Genomic DNA, 22,063 nt, shown 5'->3' on the forward strand with positions numbered 1-22,063 from the left:
CTGCTTTAGCTAACCGCACCTTCTAAAAAATGTAAAATATTATGACTAATAAGTCCTTAGATGATTGGGATGATGGTGTCCAAGTCTGCCCAACGATGCATCAGGCTCACTCGCCAGGCCGGGTGTGTTATTACAGCACAGTCGAGACAAGGGAGCTTAAATCAGCAGAATACCAAAGTAGTTGAATGAATGTGTTTTTATCTGTAGTCATGCTTCAGTTGAGGAAGGGCTTAAGTATCAAGACTGTCTCGTGTGATAGAAGACTGCTCAGCACAGCAGAAATATGATGTAACAGATACCAAGAGGAGCACTTCACAAAGCATCCAGGCAACGACGTCTGAATGTGGAATATCTGTGAATATCTCAATACTTTATTTTATTCAGCTAGATGAATGTATACATAGTATACAATACAAGGGACAACAGTTAAAACAATAATATATGTGCATGAATAATACAAATAACTCTACATTACCACCTTTTAGATGGTGTAACTGGTCCCTCTAAACAAATGGAAAAAAGGTTTCTGTTAAAGGACAGAGTGGATCAAGGACAATGCAAACTTCCAAAAAACCCAAGGTCTGCAATGTGTCGCACATTTGATCATTATGCATGAATTTATGATTCAAAGTAGAGCACAGTACAACAGCTGAACCCTCTGCGGTCTAAGCAATCAGAGGTGACAACTCTAACACTACTTTAGACTAATCTTATGTTTTATATATTTAATTTAAAGACAAAACTGGCTGTTTTGGAAGAAAGATGTGAACAGTCTTTGATGTGAGTCAGTTAAGGTTATTATTTTCCTCCTTATCTGATTGGCCAGACTTGGGAGACCAAAGTAATAAAATGAACATTTCCATATTGTCATTGTCTAGGGTTGGGATTTGGGTTGGAGCTGTGGTCATTACTAATAACCAATCAGACTCCAGAGGGTTACCGTCTTAGTATCTACTTCTTTGTTTGGAATTTTCACACATTTAACATTCAGAAATTTCAATTTGTAATAAAAGAACTGCCAAAATGCATGTAAGGAATTAATCTGAAAGGCAAACTATACTTCTGTAACACCCCTAAATGGTTTGCTAGTGGTCTGGTGAATATTACGAGGATAATGGCGAGTACAAACATACCAGCACGCCATGGATCAACTCTCTGTTCAACAATACATATTAAAGCTACTTGGAACACCAGGGAGGAAAAACAACAGGAGCTGCTTGGTGGCACATGTGATTCGTTTGTTTCCATAAGCTTCGTCGGGAAAACAAATGTTTCTTTTTGTAAACCACAAAGAATATAATTTAACACTAGAAGAAACTGTCCAAAGTTTTGTGTTATAAATGTAGGCAGATATAATAAATGAGCAAAAAACAACAAAAAAAGCATTTGTTCCCTTCCTGTTGCATGTTGTGTTATATTATTAAACACATTTAATAGTAGACAAAGATAACTGTAAATAGAAAATGCAGTTTAAATAATGATGTGATTTATTAAGGGACAACAAGGACAAAAGCTACCTGGCCTCTTGTGAAAAAGTAAAAACCTAAATATTGGTTGGGCCACACTTGGCAGCAAAAACTGCAATCAAGTGTTTGCACAAACTAACAAAGAGTGTTTGACATTGTTGTGGAGGAATTTTGGCCGACTCTTCAGTTCTTTCAGAATTGTTTTAATTCAGCTACACTGGAGAATTTACGAGCATTAACATCCTGTTTAAGGTCATGCCACAGCATCTCACTCGGATTCAAGTCAAGACATTGACTTCCTGTGTTTCAGGTCATTTTGACTCAAGTGGACTTTGAGGGACCATCTGACAGCCGGACATTCTCCTTCAGGATTTTCTGGTAGGGAGCAGATTTCTTGATTCCATCAATTTTGGCAAAGCAGACCAGACACACTCCCAACACCAAGACTTTTCCTTTTATCAAATGCTGTGTTAGTTTGACACCAAATAATGAGACTTGAACTTTCCAAAAAGTTTCCAACATTTTTGTCTCGTCAGTCCAAACAAAGTCTTGGGGATCATCGAGATGTTTCTGGACAATGTGAGACCATCCTTTATGTTCTTTTTGGTCTCCCATGGTTTTCTCCTTCAACTCTCCTTTGGTCTCTTTTATATGGTTGAATCATGAACTGCGAGCTAACTGAGGCCTGCAGTTCTTTAATGTTGTTCTGGGGTCTTTTGTGACCTCCTGTATGACTCACTGACACACTCTTAATTGTGGTGAGCTGGCCACTGCTGGGAAGGTTGATCACTGGCCCAGGTTTTCTCCAATCATGGATAATGGCTGATGACAGATTGTGGTTAATCACAGTTAATTCATGATTTAACGAGAGCGATTTTTCACACAGCTAGGTTTGGATAACTTTTTTCTTAATTAGTGAAACTGTCAATTAAAAACTGCAGTTTGTATCTCTTATTCTCGACTTATTTTTTGCATGCAGTTTTAGTGCTACATTGTCCTGCCATCGTCTCTGAGCTTTCTCATTCTGTGTCAGAAATATATCCAGTTGAGGATGTGGATTCTCAGTAGAAATATATTTATCCTGCTAGATTTTCATCCCATGAATTTCCCCAGGGGACTAAAGAGAAATGTATCATCTCCACAGATAAATGTACAGCATGGCCCATCTGTCAGTGTCTGCAGGCAACCTAAAATGTGAAACCTTGACACCATGTCGAAAGATGCTTGTGTTATATTCCACATTCTTGGCCCCGTGTTGTTAAGCAGTTGCACAAGCGTTTTGTTTTTCATACACAAAGCACTTTCAGGAGATTCTCACAGTGCATTCAGGTCTCATTTTGACTTGGAGGAATTTCTGGAGTGCTGCTTTTACCACTTAACCTTTCTGTTGAGTTCAAATTCACTAATCCCTCTAAGAGCAACTGGAAGCAGCAGCTTGAATGCTTCTTCCCACAAAGTCTGTCACTGAAACATTTCTTAGGCATTTGGGCTGAGGATGACGTCCAGTTTACTTCAAAATTACATTGCTGTCATAACTGTTTTTGACGTAGTGATAACAAAGCAAGACAGTCATGATTTTCTTTTACAATAACGGACTCAATTCAATAATCTTTAAAGGCTTTACTGAGGAAGGAAGCAAACTACAAACTTCTATTGTTTGGTCTGTAAAATGCAGACAAACATAAGGCAGTGGTTTCACGTCGCCAGTTTTGTCTGGTAAACAAGTCAAAATGCTAAATTCACTTAGGAAATGAAGTACATTATTGTACATTTAAAGGTACAGTGGGTACAACTGATTGTTTCTTTTGTGTTCCCTTGTGGTTTGTACTTTATGGAGAGTCTAGTTTTAAACATGTAACTATTATTTTGGGACATATTTAGTGTTTATTTTAACAGGAGGGATGTAGCAACAAAGTGAGGGGAATAATCTGCAGAAAATGGTCTGCGGCCGATTCAAACACAGGCACATTTTGATGTGGGCTGTCTGCTTAACCAGGTGAGCTACAGCCTATTAATTAGGTGTATATTTAGTGTATGCTTATACTGACTAATTGGGAGGACATGAGTGCATCTACAGAAAAGCCAACAGGCAGAAGAACTTTGGCCAACCATCGCCCTCTGATGAAATCAGAATGCATTAAATCTTTAAAAAATAATGAAACCTGTAAAATAATCATTTTAATCTTAGATTTGAAGGTTTTACTGATTTTTCCATTCGGAAAAAGAATGTGTTTACATACTATGTCCCAGTACTGCAAATCTGGAAGGAGCAGTGGAACCATGTATGCTTTCATGTATAAGAAATGTACTTTTATGGCCCTTTAAAAGATACACAAGTTACCTGGAGGTCCACTATTTAGTCCTAGTTTGTATATTCATGTAGGGGTTACATAAAGGAACACAAATGGAATTTTACACTATTTCTGAGGGTGAGTGGGGTGAATATTATTGTTACATGTGTATTAGTTCATGAATTTATCAATTCACCATTTCAAGTTTGTACCTGATCTAAAGCCTCCTGGAGGTTAGGGTTTGTCGGTACCAAGCCAGCTTCGGGTTGAGGACAGACATGAAAATCACTCTGTGAGCCGTGTGTCTGTGCAGCTCCCGCAGAGAGCTGTGTTTCACTGTGCTGAGGCTTTGTACCAGCTTACAGGTCTTTGGCAACATAGAAGAAGCAGCTGAACATATGTTGTTGCTCTATGCACAACAGACACACACATTAGAAACAGCATCATACTAATCGACTACATTCACTGTATAGAATATAATTTCAGCTCAGCTCTAAATTATTTTTCTCTCTTACTTTAAAACTCTTACTAATACTTTGGTCATTAATTCAGGAATTCTTTAATTTTTAGCTAACCTCTCATCATCCACCAGGTCACCTGTGAGCCATCCAGAGTGAAAGCAAAACTTTTAACGCAAAGTGAACACAGCGGTGGGGGGACGGCCTTTCACTCTGTGACAGGGCTACTACACAGACACACACACACACACACACACACACACAGTCAATTTAGAATCGCCAGTTAACCTGTGTGTCCACCGCACAGACACAGGACGCACATCCAAAGCCCACATTTGAACCAGTCAGGATCCACCACACCACCATGTCACCCTAATACTTTCTAGATTCTGAGTTTCTGTGCTATTGAAACCAAAAACCGTCGCTAACCCTAAAGAGTCAGATGAGTCACTAATGACCTGGGGATTATTCTGGCCAACACACTGTTTCTTTTTGGAGACATATAAAGCTGAGTTATGTGTTTCATTTGTCCATATCAGACAACAGCCCATCATACAAACCAGTAACTTAAAGGAAAACTAACTTGTAGAAACTGCATGGATCAAGGAGGCCTTGAATGTGACATATACAGTACCATGTTTCACATTTTCATCAGTTCCTCAGTATTGAGAGAAGTCCAGCACACAGGTGAGACATCATCACAGCACAGTAATGATTTTGAGGTCGAATCTTACAAACTTTCCTTTCCTTGCTTTGAGATCTCACCCTGTGCAGGTATACCAAGAAGTTAGGTGTGATCGCTGTCTTTACAAGTCTTTTGAACGTTTCCAACAGCAATTAAAAGTCTTTATGTGCATAACGGAATCTTTCAGTAATGGTCTTTCCACGTCTGGATAAAGCTGTGAGGATGAAGCAGCTCTGCTGCAAACTCCATGTCTTAGAAGGTCTTTTGTATATGCAGGCATCACATCATCCATCCTGGAAGAGGTAGACAAACCACGAGTGAAACCTACCACTGTAGGTTTGACAGTTTGGGAGGGGGCGGTCTCCTTCCTTTCTCTTAGGGAATAAATGTCTGTCCTTTAGACCACGTTGCCCTCTCTGGTGTAGCCCCGTTAGTCACAGTAACAGTCACCTGACACAGCAAAAAAATCATTATCATGCTGATTAGGGCTAAGGTTCACTTGACTGTCGAAGGTAACCCCCCAGGCTGTGCCTGTTCAGCTCTAGCATTGCTTCAGATTGCACAGGTCCAACTCCTGAGGCTTCCTTTTCCCAGAGCAGTGCTCTCTGGGCAGATTCAGGCCATTCTCAGTAATACAGCGCACCGGCCGCCTTTTAAAGCCCCTCCCACATGACTTGGAGCAGTGAGACCAAGTCCCAACATCCCACATGGGACACGGATCCCCGCATGCTCTTACTGACACGGGCCGGTCAGCACCATCACAGTCCACCGCAGGACGTCCATCCACACTCTGGCACTGTACCAGCCTTTTCTGCAGACCACTCCCACAAGTCACTGTGCACGAATCCCATCCACCTGTCACCCAGTGACTCACGGGTCTCTTCCCCATCACCTGCTTCTCAGACTCAATTTTGTTGTTATCAGCCAAGACGCTGTTCTGTGATTTACGACTTTTCTCTTCTTTCCGCAGAGTCTTCTCCTCTTTGCTCTCCTTAGCGATGTAGAAGGAGTAGCGTACTCTGGGAGGAGTCATCTTCCCTACAGAGAGTACCTCCACAGTCAGAGGCTCCTCCAGGGGCCTGGTGGCCTGAAGGATCTCCACAGATGTGGAGGTACCGCTGTAGCGCAGCAGGCTGCCCTTCACCAGCAGGTCACGCTCAACAGCTGACACCACGTAGTTGCCGTTCAGGAGGTACTTGCCGTGGCGGTTCTTCACGGCTAAGTAGTTTTCATCGCTGACCATTCCTCGGTAGCCACGTTGACGGATGTCAATGTTGGACGCCCCAACGGGCAGCACCACCACAAAGTTGTAGCCATGGCTGCAAATGAGAAGGTGTCAAACACTGATGATGTCCAATCAAGTGGTTTTAAATTATAAGTGCCTAAAAAAATATCACTAATACAAACTAATTAGGTCCCAGTGCATAAGACTTGAACAGTTTTGGTCCCATGTGTTAGTGCACAATGCAAAAAACTAAACTTAACACAATGACAGAATCCAGAATAAGACCATGTGCCATTTCTATCAGAACCAGTCTTACCAGTACATCAACTACTCTCTAAACACAAGCTTTCATTTCCTGTTTTCGGGTGCCGAGTATAGCAGAACTTCTTATTTCCAAGTTAGGAGGTGTTTTGTGTTTGTGTACAGCGAGTCTTTCAGATTAAATATGGGTTGAAATGTAATATATGATAAAGTTTGTGTCTTTGTTTGAAGCTTTTTATCAAAATCGATACTTTATCTTTATAATTTAATTCCACTTTGCTGATGTACTCAATTTAGAAACATTCTGTCACATGGACTAAACTGTAATCTAAGTAAAACTTGTATGTGGGGATTACTTACACTGGCTTGGTGAACAATCCTGAGACCTTCTTGCAGCCTTGGTTGTCTCCACCACACACGCCACACTTATCAAACTTCCTGTTAGAGTCCAGCTTGCCGTCACAGCCTGCCTTGATGCATTTTCCCTGAACGCACACAGACGTAGTGTCCGGGGAACAGGGTGTCCCATCCACAACCTGCCACATTCACATCATGCATGAATACACAAATCAGAGAGATCCACCAGCCTTTACAATTAAATAAAGCAGAGCCATAAATCACTACAAACCAAGAAGTTTCCCCAGAGTGATTGCTACTCCGTGTCAGTGAGACGTTGGCTTGTATTTCTGCTGATTTCATAAAAGGTTGCTGACAAGCCACAGCTGTGCAGTGATTCTGTCTCTCCATCTTTGCCTTTTTCACCACTCTATTGATTCTCTGCTGCCACCAAAACATCACCTGTCACTATAAAAACGATGGACGTAACCATTATCTCCCAAACTGTGAATAAGGCCAAGCAGTGACACACCAACCTGAATCTGAAGCACTTTTGAGCTTTCTAACTCAATGCTTCAACTTGCCATCAAGTTTTGACTCTTGACTTCTGAAGTGTTAAATACTGAGGAGTTCAGATTCATTATGAAGCATAATAGTTGATACGCCGGTGTGATGTCTGAGCTCCGTTAGACAGATACAAGCGTGGCAGGACTTTCATTTTGAAATTAACAGCAGCGTAATGAAAGCTGGCAGCGCTGATCTTTGTACTGTGTACAGCCATCACTTATCTTTCATTTAATGAACATAATTCATGTTCTTGAACACATGTTTTTCAGTGTGTTAAGAAAGAGTTGATTGAAACAGATACAATCAGCTTGTTTCCTGAGTGGAACGGTTAAAAATCAGATGCATACCTTTGGAGCAAGGACATAGAAGTACCCGGTCCCATTGGCACGGCAGATGAGCTTGCATTTGTCCTTGGGCGAGATGCCTGAATATTTGGGAACCCAAACCACAGACGAGCCCAGCCGATTGGTGTTCAGGTTTAACCCGTTGAAGGCCTCGCACTGCTCCTCGCGGAAGCTTTTATCTGGAAATGAAGCAACAGTCTCGAATTAGATGGACAACTACAACACTGAAAATTTGGTCCTGCATTTACGTTAGAAGTAAAGAAAATTTTCTAACAGTCCTGACTTTGCTCTAAAACGCGTCTTTTGCAGCCAGGCTGAAAAACAAAGCTAATGGGGTCATGCCATTCTGGCTACATCAGCTTGGTATTTTCAGTATTTTCAGTAGGGATGAGTCAGGATGAGGATTAAGGTGTTTGGTTAAAAGCTTTCTGGGGTAACTTTGACTTGGGTTGCTGGACTATAAACTGCAAAAACAGACAAAACGTTTCAGCACAGACATTGAAGAACATATATATTTTTATTTTATGTAATCTGTGACACTATTTAGGTCTCAGCCTGAAGCAACGTTTGATTACCACTGTAGGCTGTTAAGGTCAGTGTGGCCTAAAGACTAGTTGGAGACCACCTGACAACCACCAGTTGCTAAGGAAAAATCAGTATTCCCCAACTGGTTGGAGACAGTCATTGGCAACCTCTGTAAAACTGATTGCTGGAGCTGCAGCCACACACAACATTGCTGGCGTTTGCTGCTGTTGCTGTGTAAAACTGGTTGCACTGTTGGCTAAGCAGCAGTGAAACTGTGAAGAGTGGGATGCAAATCAGAGATTTAATCTGCCTTCAAATTAAAAGTTGACCGTTTTGCTGGTTTCAGTGGTATGGCACAACTTTTACTTTGAAAGCAAACATTCTCCATTTCTGATTTGTAACACGTTTTCATGTTTCACTGCTGCTCTGTGGTTAATAACTGAGTGCTGACAGACAAAGTGGCATCTTTTATGGAAACTAAAGTTTGGAGGTTGTGTGACTGATTCCACCTGGTGACAGACAGCAACAGGTCAGAGAATACACGTTTTTTCCAGAGTGAATGAGGCTACCAAAGGGTCCTCGACCAGCCTCTGGGCCTGTGTGAATGAGCTCTAAGTTAGCCAGCTGTTAGTTTGCAGCAGTGCCGTTTTACTTAAAAACCAAAAAACTTTTCATTAATTAAATTATCTTAATGCTTAGCTGACTTTATTTCTCCAGCCACAGAAACTATCATACCAGGTTAGCACTAGCTGGTCCTATAAATGCTGTTGTTTCTGTGCTTATGAAAACTGTTAGCAAGTAAGCTAACAGGAAAATAATGAGGCATTTATACACCACCCTGACTGTTTTTAGACTATCTGGCTAAAACTGAAGAAAATGTTACAAATACCAAACATATATTTAGCATTTTAATCTAATGCTAACCCAGTGGTTCTTAACCTTGTTGGAGGTACTGAACCCCACCAGTTACATATGTGCATTCACTGAACCCCTTTAGTGAAAAATAAAATGTGATTTTTTTCAAATTCAAGACATAGATATGTTTTTTACTGGTGCACAAAATGAGCCGTGCATGTCACGGCGGAGGCTCTGCCGAACCCCTGAGACAGACTCACCGAACCCCTAGGGTTCGATCGAACCCAGGTTAAGAACCACTGTGCTAATCTAATTCTTGGATATAGGCTTAAGGAGCCCTCTTTGGGGGATTTATTGCAGGATTTTGCCACCTTCTGTTTGAATTACTTGCCAGCACTAGACAAAATACCCAGTTATCGCTGCTATGGTTAATTTTGATGGTGAATGGTCCGAGGATCAGCATACCTGTGTCAGGACAATGGCTGAGGTTACAGGAACGGTACTTGACACGAAGGCCGTAGCAGTATTTGCCTCCGTTTTCAGGGACAGGGTTGTTGCACTCTCTTCTGGCCAGCTGAACTCCGCCTCCACAACTCCTGGAACAGTCACCAAATGAACCCCACTTCCCCCACCGACCATCGACCTGAGACAAAAGAGCGAGCAAAGCTGTTCACTAGTCTGTGACAAAAATGCTCGCACACGACAGGATGCTGCTTTCCTTCCACACCCTGTCTCACCTTGATGTGCTCAGTGCTGTTCTTCTCAGAGCAAGCCCCCTGGTAGCAAACCTTGCCGTTGCCACAGCTTGTGCCATCGGCCCAGGGGAAATGTCGAGTTTGGCAGACCAGCTGTCCTCGGGCCTTCCCCGTGCACCACAGCTTGGAGCAGGGCTGCATGTAGGGGCAGGGTTTGGAGCTGGGGCCAAATGCAAGCTCGCACTGACGGTGCAGGCTGTAGCTGGAGCCGGGCAGGTTGTCTGGCAGTGTGAGCTGCTTCTGAGGCTGGTCCAGCAGACAGTCTCCTGCAGAAACACACCAAGAGTAACAGCAAAGCTTTATTCGTGGAGTGATCCGTTTCTTTAAATAGCTACACTAATCAATATTATTACAAAAGGAGAAATGCCTTATTTGAATGTAGGTGGTGCTGATTGAGAAAAACCAGTTATGTAGTTTATCTATGCACTAACGAGTGTTTGTGGCTGTTCACTGACCTCACTGTTTCTTACACCCTTGAATGTTTTGGTTCAGTCTCTTTGCTCTCATCATTTTGTGCAGCAGCAGGAAATGTTTGCACTACACTACATCACCCACCCAGTACCAAACAAAGTCTGCAGTTAGTAGACGAACACTTTGCAGCTAAAAAGCCAAATGGGATGAGGAATGTGAGGCGGTGGAGAGCAAACACAGAACAGATGAAAGAAATGTAAATTGTGCACTTGTGTTTATCAGGTGGAAAGAAGCATGGCTGTCAATGAATTCAAACATTTCAGCATTGATTGTTGCCGGTCCTCTTTTCTCAGAGTCTGGTCATAGTTGAAAAACAGCTGCGACATGAAAGTTGAGTGGATGTCACGGAGGATAAGAGTCTGGTGTTCACTATGTCACGAAAGAAACACAGTTTAAATGTACAAAACTGTATGGAGCCTAAACGTGTTTAAAAAAGGAAACAGGCCCTGCCAAAGCCAGTCTGCCTGCACGGTGACGCTGTTCTTTGAGCTTCTGTTCACAGCCACGTATTAACCAGATTTTTCTTTGCAAAAACCTTGTCTATATTTCTCCCTTTGCAAGTGATGGCCTGACGTGACCTTTATTCTCCATGGAAACATCGAGTTCAGTTTTTGGCGTCGTCACATAGCCATGGACGGGACATCGGGATTTCAACCAGGTTTGCTTGGATGATGCTTCCTGTCACCTGAACCTGTGAAAACTCATTTGAGGTCACTGAGCTTCATCAGTCAGTGGAAATTTAATTGAAAATGTAACCAGTGTACGTTCACCTCATGCATTCATTTTGATTTGTTTTATATGACACTGACACTGAGGTACATTTAGGTACGTTCATGTAAGGTCCTGGCAGAGGGATAAACAATGATGCACGTTTAACATTGGTAATATCGGACTTAAACCTGCAGCATCAAAGCCTATGGAAAGACAGGCACTGCTTGAACTTATAAATAATGTGTGAACAAGCAGAGTGCATGAGACGGTGCAGACACCTGATCATGTTTAGTTTAAGCTAATGACTCAGTACTGTTAGCTTGTTCAGGTTCATTTGCTTGTTTTAGGAACAGCAGTTGTTGGTAGCTGGAGATTGGGGTGATATAACAAATTAGTACATTTAATGATTTCACTAACAGTCACCCTCAGGGTCAGACTGAAAAGGAAAAGTTCAGCCTCTGGTTTAATGAATTTTGGATGGTTAATCACTCTGTTTGGTGTATTTTTAATACAGAATAGAACAAATGTATATTGCCATTATAACAGTGTTACAGTGTAAAAGCGTTCTGCTTCTCTACTGTACGCGAGAACATACGTATAAAATAAACTGAGAGAAAGGTAAACGTGGGTCGCTCATACAGAATAATAGTGGAAAAGGAAAATATTACATGTCATTATAAAACAATAATATAATATAGAATCTGTATTTTTAATGTGTGAGCTGTACCTCCTCCAAGAAGGCAGGAGGAAAGAACAGGTGATGTTCACAGTGAGTGGGGTCCTTTGTAAAACAGCTGGAGTCAGTGGGGAGCTGTGACGCCGTCACCACCTGCTGTGGATTCTTGTTCCCTGTAAGCAGCTGGTCAACCTCAGCACATGGCAGCAGGTCAGGAGTGTTGAAGGCTGAGAGAAGTTGAGTCAGCAGGTGTTGATGCAGATGATGTCTTCGAATGTGACGATCTGTTGTGAAGATACTCACACCTACCACATATTCCCTCTCTGCCTCCTCTCTGTGCACGCAGAGGACCGAGAGCTCAGTGCGCTCTGAGTTTCCACTCCACTGTTTCTTTTTCCCCGTTAGGTCCAGGTTATTGTGACAGCACTAGTCTGTCAGATGCTGTTTCGCTGTTCAGGAACGCCTGAAAGAAGGTTAGTCTTATTGGAGCTTGTAGGACTATGATGACCTCAGTCTACTGATGGCACTGGGTGTTTTGGCTGCAGGACAGCCGGCAGCTTGTAGATAGTACATAGACATAATGTGTTTCCTTATCCGAAGAGCGTAGGAGGAAGTTTATGAAACCGTGTGCGAGGTTACAACTTCAGAATTGAATAGCCGTGCCTGCTGTAGCAAGAATGTCCACCTGTGTTCTCTAATATCAAGTAATATTCCATAATAAATGTATCTATATCATACTTTTCATCCCCATCTCCTTGACAGTTATTGCTACATTAAGGTAAACTTGGAATCATCATATATTCCATAACATATGAGAAATGTCCTCGGCTCTCTTGATCCATGGCCTCACCGAGGTATCTTCATGATGACTTTATGGTCTCATTCGCTAATTTAAGGTCTTCAAATCCTGCGTGGGTCCTCTCCAGGTACTCCGGCGTCTCCCCACGATCCAAAGACGTGCACTTAGTGGTGATTCTACATAGCACAGGGTGCACCTCTCACCTCATGATTGATAGCTGGTGTAGCATTCAGCACCCCACCCCATAAGGAGAAGAGGATGGGTGAACATTACATTACTTTTACATACACTCAGTGGTTTTCTCTGATTCTGGCTCAAATCTTTAAAATGTTGTAAAAAAAACAAAAAACAAACTCATCTAAAGAATAATATATGAAAACCACAGCAAACAGAACCCAGACTGTAAATCAACAGAATCAAGATGGGACATCCACCATGTCTCATACTGATGTCTGACCGGCAGATGACACAAATCACTCTGTTAGCTTGTCATTTAGAAATTTGCTCTTGGCTAGAAATGAAGAAACTGAGTGATCCGTCAGAAATGCAAGATTTCTAGACAAGGATCCAGAATTTTAACTTCACGTATATCAATTAAGTACAACTTTATTATCAAATCTGAACTTACGACAACTTAACGTCATATATGAATGAAATATTGTGGCCTTGCCTCGGCTGTTTGTCAGTCATGTAAAACAACAGTTAGTCCACATCAAGCCTCAGCGTTCGGCCTGACGACAGGTTAGTTCAGTTTTTTTACCTCGATCACATTAGGGGGGCGTGCTAAGTCATCAAAAACCACTAAAATGTTGTCTCTGCAATGACAAATAATATTTATATAAAATTCTCTATAACAACATCTTTATAGTTTGCAAAGTCATTTGACTAATTACTCATATAAAACAGTGACGTGTGCAGTTTTACCTTTTAAAAATGGGCTGGTTCTAACTAAACACTTTTTACTCTAGTGATAAACTTGCTTTAGATAAATTGCTACGACTTTTTAGAATAAAAGGATATAATTGTGAGGCACAGTTTAATAACTGAATCCAAATGACTGAAAACATGTTAGATAGAAATATAATTTGGCGTGAAATCAAACAGAAATTACAGGCTTATCAACAAAAAAACGATTTTGTGGGTACAGTTAGATTGCTACCAGCTGAGAGCTGGATGACGAAGCCTGAACATAATTAGAGGTTAATCCGAGTCCAGAAACATAAACAGGAAGTGTTTACTAACCGTGACCTCTGTCCAGGAACTCAGTAATGATGGCTGCACTGCACACAGACCAGGGTCGGATCCTGTCTATCTGAATCAGCGTGGGAGACATCATGTGGTTGTCCTTTAGTTTCCCAAATACCTCCTCACATGCCTTCACATTGTCGTGGGGCATGTTGAAAACGTGGCCTGAGGGAAAACAGTGGGAAGAGGAGGATTCGTTTTGGTTCTGTTTTCAGTAAAACATGAGCGCAATGAGTTAGTGTGGAGATAAAGAGAAATACAAACATATTAATGGAAAGAGAATCCATTTACATTCACACAGCAGCTCTACTCAGTCACATCTGAAGCTGATGTCAGGAATATAGCACAGCATACATCCTGACAAGGACTTTATTTCCACATGGAATCATTACATTCCCTAAATACAAACAGTGCTTTCCAAAATAAAAAAAGAAACATAAACTGTGGTTTTAATGCGGTCGTTCATGAGAGCGGATCATTTCAAGGGGGAAATTGTGTAATTACTTAACATATATGAGGACAGTGTAAACCAATGCCTCTCCTGGGCCTCTCGGGTTACTCGTGCATCTGGTTTCAGGCTAAAGCCCTCTGTTTTTTAACAGGCTTCTCAGCGGTCGCTCAGTCTCAGGAGTTTGTAAAAGTTTGTGCAGTTTAATGCCACCTATTACTAAACATTAAGGCAGCAGGCGGAGAAGAATTATTTATTTATTTTTTCATTAGGAGTCACAGATTTACGCTGGTAATTTAGCTAGCTAATAGGCTGTTCATAAATACTGGAGGAATTTTAGAAAATGAAATTATTATGTTACACAAAATACATTAAAACTAGAATTTCATATAACCTGGTAACTGTGATGTCAGAATAAAAACATAATCCAGTTTCTCTCCAAGAGTACAAACGAACTGTTGTTTGTAGGTTGCGTAAGAGGCTAAGCTAACGAGGCTAACCTGGCTACAGCCAGTCTAACTTAGCTTAGCACAAAAAAGAACTGGGGGCAGGGCTAACAGCTAGCTATCAATGTCAAAGTGTACTTAGTAACAGTACTTAGTAGAGTTTGGATAAAGCAGGCGAGCCATTCCCAGTATCTTCATATCTTTATGCTAAATTGCTTGCTCTAGCTAATAGCTAACTCACAGACACGACAGTGGTATGAATCTGCTCGTGTCACTCCAGAAGATTTCCGTGTCACTTCCACTCCAAATGTTCGGAGAGACCCCCGAACAATAGTTTATGTATGTAGTTTACAATGAGCAGCCACTGCTGGACATACCAGTAATATTTACTGTGCTTACGTGTCCCTTTTCCTATCCACAGACTGGCTGGACTGTTAAAGATGTTGCTTTATGATATCAAATGAAATAGTTGAGATTTTTCACAGCTGCCATTTGCAGCTGCCAGAATACAAAGTTACATGGTGCGGCTGCTCGGTGAAACACTGAGTGCTGCTTTTGATTGTAAGAATACTGATTTTCAAACACAGCATCCAATGAATGCAATTAAATCATTGGAAAGATTGAAACCCACCAGTCCTCCAGGATCAAGACCAAGAACCACAACCATACAATTCATCATGAAAATAATAAGTCCCACAGGCCAGGCTAGTCTGTACACTGATTATGCACATACAAGTTTGTCAAACCCCAAATAAAACAGTCATTCTGTGATCGCGTTTGGTTTAGCATGAGTATGAGAGGTATAATGTGAGAAAACTTCTGACCAAGTTCATGAGCAGTTGTGAAAGCAGAGGGTAAGCCGTCATCCTCGATGACGGAGCAGCTCCTCTTCGGGTCGCACATGGTCCCAACATCAGCCATCCCCAGCGTATCGCAGGTTGTGGCTCCACAAAGATCCTGGTGACACAGAGACAAATGTGTGCTTCTTTATTCTCTTTGGAAGCCTGAAAAATCAGATTGGACTCGGGCCATGTTCCAAACATGCTATGAGCCCTGAGCAACACATTGAACAGACCATGAAAGGAACTAATTCAAAGCATGTGGGAGTGTGGTTTGCTTATTCCCTGTTCTTAAAATATATTGAAGCAGAGGGTTGGGGGAGATGGGCTGCCACAGATTTCCTCTTTGTGTTTCTGTACAGAGGTAAGAATATACCTCCCGCACAGCGCAGAGTGGAATAAATCCACAGGAATCTATCTGGCTGTGTTCATCGCAAAGTCTGTTCCCATCTACTCTCTGCTTACATTCATCCATTCTTAATTTACAGAACAGTTAAAAGTAAATTGTTGGTTTGATGATGTGATGTTTTTATACTGATAAGAATCAGTCTGTTGTTTTATTTGTTGTCTGAGTGCCTTTATTAAATATATATTTGTCCTGATATGCCCTGTTGTACCCTGTGTACAACAATATAGAGAAAACCTGTAGTTTCGGAGCACCCAAATGCCACCAAGTACAGGTTTTTCCCAAATGTATCCAAAAAAATACAGACAGTACTTTAACCTACACTTGATGTAAACTTCACAACACTCCTTCAAAGTGGTATTCAGAGTAAAACAGTCTGCTGCACCAGGACTGAACACTTGCTGGTAGTCGTGTGCCTTTATGGTGGCCACTGATTCTAGAAAAGTAATTTGATTGAATTGCAAAAGTGTAATGATTCTATTTAACTGCATGGAAGTTGTATAGAGGAGTCATCTGTACTCAGTAAGGAGCTGATAAATCCTTGGAGTGTAGAGACGGACAAAACTTCCAAAACCAGGATTATCCCCACACCTGTGCCCACATTTACAGCTGTGGTATTATCTTCTAGCTATGCTGTTAATGTAGTTTGAGAACAGGGAGGACAGATTCGGGGGCTGACTCGTGTTTTTGTCCAAACTGAAACATTTCAACAAGTGTTGGATTGGTTTGCATGTGTGACACTGAGGGTCCCCAGAGGAGCTCTCCTTTGGATTTCAGTCATCTCCTAAATCTTTTTGTAGCACCAATGTGCAAAGATTCAACATCGAGTATCAAAGGTGTTTATGTTCCTTCCAGAAGAACAGTAATGTGTTGCTTCATAAGGTGCCGGCCTTGCTATAACCACCAGTGGATCAAATTCTGGAAATGGTCATTGCTTTGATTTATGGCTGTGTTTATATAAAACTGGCGTTCCCATCAGCCTCAGGTGTATACTGTGCTTGTTGTTAACAAATGTCAGCGTTACAAAGTGATGAGTTATACAATGTGTTTTTTCAAGTGATCGGCTGAAGGAAAAGGAAAGTCCCTTAAGGATTTGGAAAGTATCTTTCTCCCTCTGCCTCAGTGGGATGCAGCTGCTGAGCAGGATGTATCCAAACTTACAGCTGTGTCAGTGAGTATGTTGAAGTTAGCTAGCGAGACAGCAGACAGGTTGGACTGTGCATTTTGGAGTGATTTGCATTAATCTTCGCAGTTGCATTGATCTTGAGATCTGGGATATGTGGTAGACCATATCCCAGCATCCTCCTCTCTCACACCAACCCTTTGCATGTCCTCCTTCACTATTTCTATAAAACTCCTCTTTCTCTTTTACTCACTACGAAATGTGGAGCTTCCTTGCAGCTCTACAATCAACATTCTTTGTTGAACATACCTACGATCCGTCCTCTGCACTTGTCCATCTCAGCTTTGCCTCTCTTTGTCTACAAACACTTCTGTCACACATCACATCACAGCTCACGAGCATAATGTAAACCTTCCCTTTACAAATCAACCCTGACACTCGTCCCACCGACTCCACCCTGCACTGTCTTACTTCTGCTTTCATTCATCTTCTCTCCAGAGCATTCCTCCATTTCCCCATGCTATCTTCCATCTGCTTCCTTCTCTCACTACAGATTCCAGCTTCGTCCGCAAACATCATAATCCACAGAGACTCCTGACCTCATCCGTTAGCTGGTCTTTCCCCGCTGCCAACAAAGCGAGCCTCAGAGTCAGTCCTTATAGTGTACCACAGTTCTGGCACATTCTAAGTCCCCATGGCTGGGCTACCACCACAGCTCAGAAACCACACTAGCTAGGTTTCAACTAAAACTGTCCCTCTGAGAGACATTACTAAGCTTGTTGCTGGTTATTTGTTGTGGCTATGGTGTTGTGGTTAACCACATTTACCTAATACAAACCTGTTCTTAGCACAGCCAGAGCTAAATACATTAGCCAATAGGCTAACTCTATCTGTGCAGTCTAACCAACGTGTCCACGCTAACACTGTTTATTTTTGATAACTTAGTAACATGACAAGTCACAGATTATAATGTAACAACTCACTATCAACACTAAGTGACACTAACAAATACAAACAGACTAGTGAACCATTACGTTTTCACCGCTTATATCCACATTAGTCTTTGACTTTAGCTCAGAGCATCGCTGCACACACCGCACGTGCTTGGTGTTCAACATTACAGCAAAATGTATTTTCCCACTGAACTTGTTCTTGGAATAATGGCCACGATTCAACGATTATCAGTAATTTTGTAGCAAAGTTCTGTCACGAGGCTCACTGAAAAGGTTTCTTTGTGTCTCGCACTTCTTTAGTTTTTGCTTCATTATGTCAGGTCAGGAATGATTTGTAGCAAAGTGGCTTTCATGTACCTGTGTGTTCCAAGTAAATATGAAGACAGCTGAAAATGAACTTGTTAACCCAGTGTTGGCCCAGTAAGGCTCTAAACACATACTGCCAACCATGTGTATTCCACACATCTTAGACTTCATAACCTATTACATTATTTTTTCCAATGCAGCAGCTGGAGTCACTGTGCCCTACAAGGACAACTGCACTGGACCTGGACTTTCCCATATATAACAGTGCACAGTGTGATTAAGGGATGTTTCCCAACACTGGAACAATTTTTCATTCTTTTTGACGTAAATGTTTCTGTATGTTGCTACGTGTTAAACAAAGGAGGCCGACGTGTATCAGACGGTCAGCCAAAGTGGACCTAATGGAAAAATGACCCCCGATAATGAGCAGGCATCGAAGAGGGAGAGACGGAGAAGAATTACCAGCCAGTGTTTACAGCTCTGGTGACCACATGGGATTATCTGACAGCTGTGAACAGGCTGAACTCTTCAGACAGTGCCAACTTACATCAGCTTGAATAAATGAGCGAGTCACTGGAATTCTAGCTGGATTCTTACTGAGTTTTTGATATTATGAAGATGGCCACTACAGGCAGATAGTAATCCAGTTCTTATTCAGCTGAAGCAGATAGAGGTGAGGTCTTTCATGGAAAGAACTGGCTCAGCTGGTCTTTTCCATTGATGCACTGCAGCAGCCAGCAGAAAAGGGGACTCGCAGAGCTGTGCAAGTCCTCTTCCTTTAACTCACTGGGATGTAGCTGCACCAATACTGAGCCTACTGATCGCTAGTGATGGGTAAAACGTGGCTTTGTGAAACAATGGAACATTCAAATCAGCCGTGCAGGAATTATAACAAGTCTCCACAGTGACACTGGCCATTTGTGTTATTATCACATCTTGATAACGATAGTCTGTGACACAGAGCCACAGACAAGCATTGTTGCTGCCACTACTGCTGCTGCTGAGGATTACTCTTAAGGTCTCTGGGAGTTTGCATTGTCATCAGGCTTGCTCTACGCTCTAACAATCAAACCTAGAAGCAACAAGTAAGCCACCTTTTAAAACTGGGGTGAAACACATGACGACCTTAATTAGCTGTGGTCGTGTGAAATGGGTGTTTGAAACCCTGCGGTGCTGGAAAGTCAGTATCAAACTACTGGTTACAGACTCAGGGCCCCTAGTATATTTTTATCACCCACTAAAGACATACTAATCAAATAGTTATAAAGACATAAAACAACCACAGAAATGCAAAACAGCTCAAAAAAGCTGTGTAACAATTACAAGGAGGTGGAGAAACACTAAATCCCTGCAAAGAGACAGCTTCAAACAGCAATGCAAAGAAAAAAGACACAGAGACGTAGCGTCAATATAAAGAGACATGAAGTAAAAACAAAACAAACAGAGACATGAAACGGCCTCAAACAATCAAAAACAACTGCAAAGGAGAGCAAAGTACTATGAAAGATACTACAAAACTCAAAGCAACCTGATGTCCAAAAGAACAGCGATGAGGCCCAACGATCACAAAGACGTGTAAATGACTACAGAGATACAAACGACCCCAACAAAAACTCACCGTGTGACGTAAACAGACGCAAAAATACAAAGAGACAATCAAAACATTAATCAACTTCAAACATATGCTAAACAACCTGAGACAGACACACAATGATTACATCAATGGTCTCAAACTTACATGAGCTGTGGGCCACTGCTGGCACTGTCGTCTCATTGGACGGACACTTTATGCTCAAGTAGTACAAAAACAAAGAGATAAACAAGAAAACACCCACAAATATTTCCTAAAATGTTTTTGTTTTTTTTGTTTTTTTAAATTTCAAATATTGTACAACAAGACAAAACTGCAAACTCACTGTTAACTAACTGAAGCCTTTCATTGACCAAACAAACACATGGGTCCTCTCTGTCTGTGCACACGTGGCAGCAGTGCTGCTCTCATTGTGTTCGTGTTTAACAAAATCAAACTGCAGACATGAGTTTGTGAGTCTGTCACTGAGCTAACACAGCGTCAGCATGTTTCTGCTCTCTGCTCATATCGCCTTCATATTAAATAATTTTTGGCTTTTTAAAGAACTTTTTTTAACATTGCACTCGACAGCAAACAAAAAAGTCACTTCAAGGGACAATCTGCATTATATTTCTTCACGTCAGCAAGTAGGGCTGACGTGGGCCACAAGGGGCCCCCGGGCCATGAGTTTGAGACCCCTGGATGACACAATGCATCTACTTCAGCTGCAGCTCTGTTTAAGTCTTGATGTCTAAGTGGACGGGGGGGCCCTGTATGTGTTTGTGCCCAGGCTCCAGGATCTGATCATCCGTCCATGAGTGCAGCACCAACACGAAGCATCTCTAATGCAGCTCTGGCTCTTTGACCTACCTGTTTAGTGAACAGAATGGCTGTGTCCCAGTACTCAGGGTGCTTGTCACTGTGTTTATTTAACTTCTTCTGCCAAGAGCAGAAGTTGCGCAGAGTCAGAGCAGCATTACTGGAAACCTTCGGTCCCTTGTCGTCCTCGTTTATCACCATGAAGCCCACCACCACTACATTTATGGAGTTGAGGATGCTGGGGTGCTTGTAAAGCCTGGCTGCTACTGACATGAGGGTCAGAACGTAATGCTTTAGGCCATCCCCGTGAAATTTAGCCATAGATTCATCTGCCACAACCAGCACCTCCACAAACCTGGGGACGGCGGCGAACCTTTTAGACCTCCCCAAGGAATTGAGCACAGTCTCGGTTAAGCCGTCCGTCTCCAATTCTCTCATGTACTTGTATCTCTCCAGGGAGACGGTGAAGTTGGTGTCAGGTGGAACTCCACACCTGCTGGTGAAGTTTCCAGCTGAGTGCGCTGTGCGTCTGCGGCGGCGGATGATATGTGTCCTGTCAAAGGAGTTTCCACGCACAGAAGCGGCCCCTGCGTCTTCAGCCTCGGTCTGGCTAATAAAATATTCCATGCCATTATAGAAGAATCCCCCCTGCAGGCCTTTGCACAGGCTCAGCGCGGCAAAGGAGTCGGGATCTCCGTTGACATCGCCGGAGTAGAAGCATTCCCTGAATTCAGAGCCTGCAAAGGCGTCGGGTGCCGTGGAGTGGATGTGCGGCGAAACACTCCTGGCTGCAAGGAAACTCGAATCTGGAGACAGATGGAGGTAAAAATCCTCTCTGAATGCACGAAGTCTAAACACGATCTCATCTTCATTCATCTGCTCGGCGCGCCGGTGCAAATACACTCCGGGCTTTTTCTGACTCAGGCGAACAGGTCTGCAGAAATCGACCTCCATGCAATGCGTCACCTTCAAATAAAGTAAGAACTGCGTAAAAAGAAGGAAAGAACTGCTCGGCATCGCCATCTCTGCTCCCACTCGGGACAGTCCGCAGTTCCACTTCAGCTGCGGTGCGTTTGCATGCAGCAAGAAGTTGTGCGCAATGGCACCGAGCTCAGCCCGTGCGTCTTTAAAAAGCCTATGTACTCGCGCGTCCTCCCAGCTGCTTTCCCATCTTGCACCGTTTCCTGTTTGCACGCGAACGTCTCTGAGCTGCTCAGCTTTAAAGTCGCTCTAAACTCGAGCATCGCTGTCAAACAGAAATCTGAGTGCGTGTGCAGGACGGAGCTCATTGGTCAGGCTGTCCGCTTTGTGCTGCAGAGCGCAGCCACTTGTAGCTCTCCAAATATTATTGTTGCCGTACAGCATGAGCGACATGAGCATCATCCCCACGCAGTCTGCTGAGACCACTCTGAATCAGACACGTTTCAGAAGAGCACACAGAGTTTTACTTGATCACAAATAGATAGACTGATAAATGTTGGTC

General features: G+C 42.5%; 1 protein-coding gene across 1 annotated transcript; it reads right to left on the bottom strand.

The window, feature by feature from the left end:
- Positions 1-689: 689 nt before the first annotated feature.
- LOC100697734 (A disintegrin and metalloproteinase with thrombospondin motifs 15) lies at positions 690-21,919 on the bottom strand. The gene is made up of 8 exons (XM_005462427.4): positions 20,632-21,919; positions 15,389-15,521; positions 13,668-13,835; positions 9,751-10,034; positions 9,479-9,656; positions 7,637-7,812; positions 6,747-6,922; positions 690-6,219 (listed from the first exon to the last, which is right to left on the bottom strand). The coding sequence occupies exons 1-8, from the start codon at positions 21,601-21,603 to the stop codon at positions 5,442-5,444; spliced, it is 2,865 nt and encodes a 954-aa protein (XP_005462484.1). The 5' UTR covers positions 21,604-21,919; the 3' UTR covers positions 690-5,441.
- Positions 21,920-22,063: the final 144 nt, after the last annotated feature.

This window comes from Oreochromis niloticus, linkage group LG14 (genome assembly GCF_001858045.2).
Source record: "Oreochromis niloticus isolate F11D_XX linkage group LG14, O_niloticus_UMD_NMBU, whole genome shotgun sequence".
Classification (NCBI taxonomy): domain Eukaryota; kingdom Metazoa; phylum Chordata; class Actinopteri; order Cichliformes; family Cichlidae; genus Oreochromis; species Oreochromis niloticus.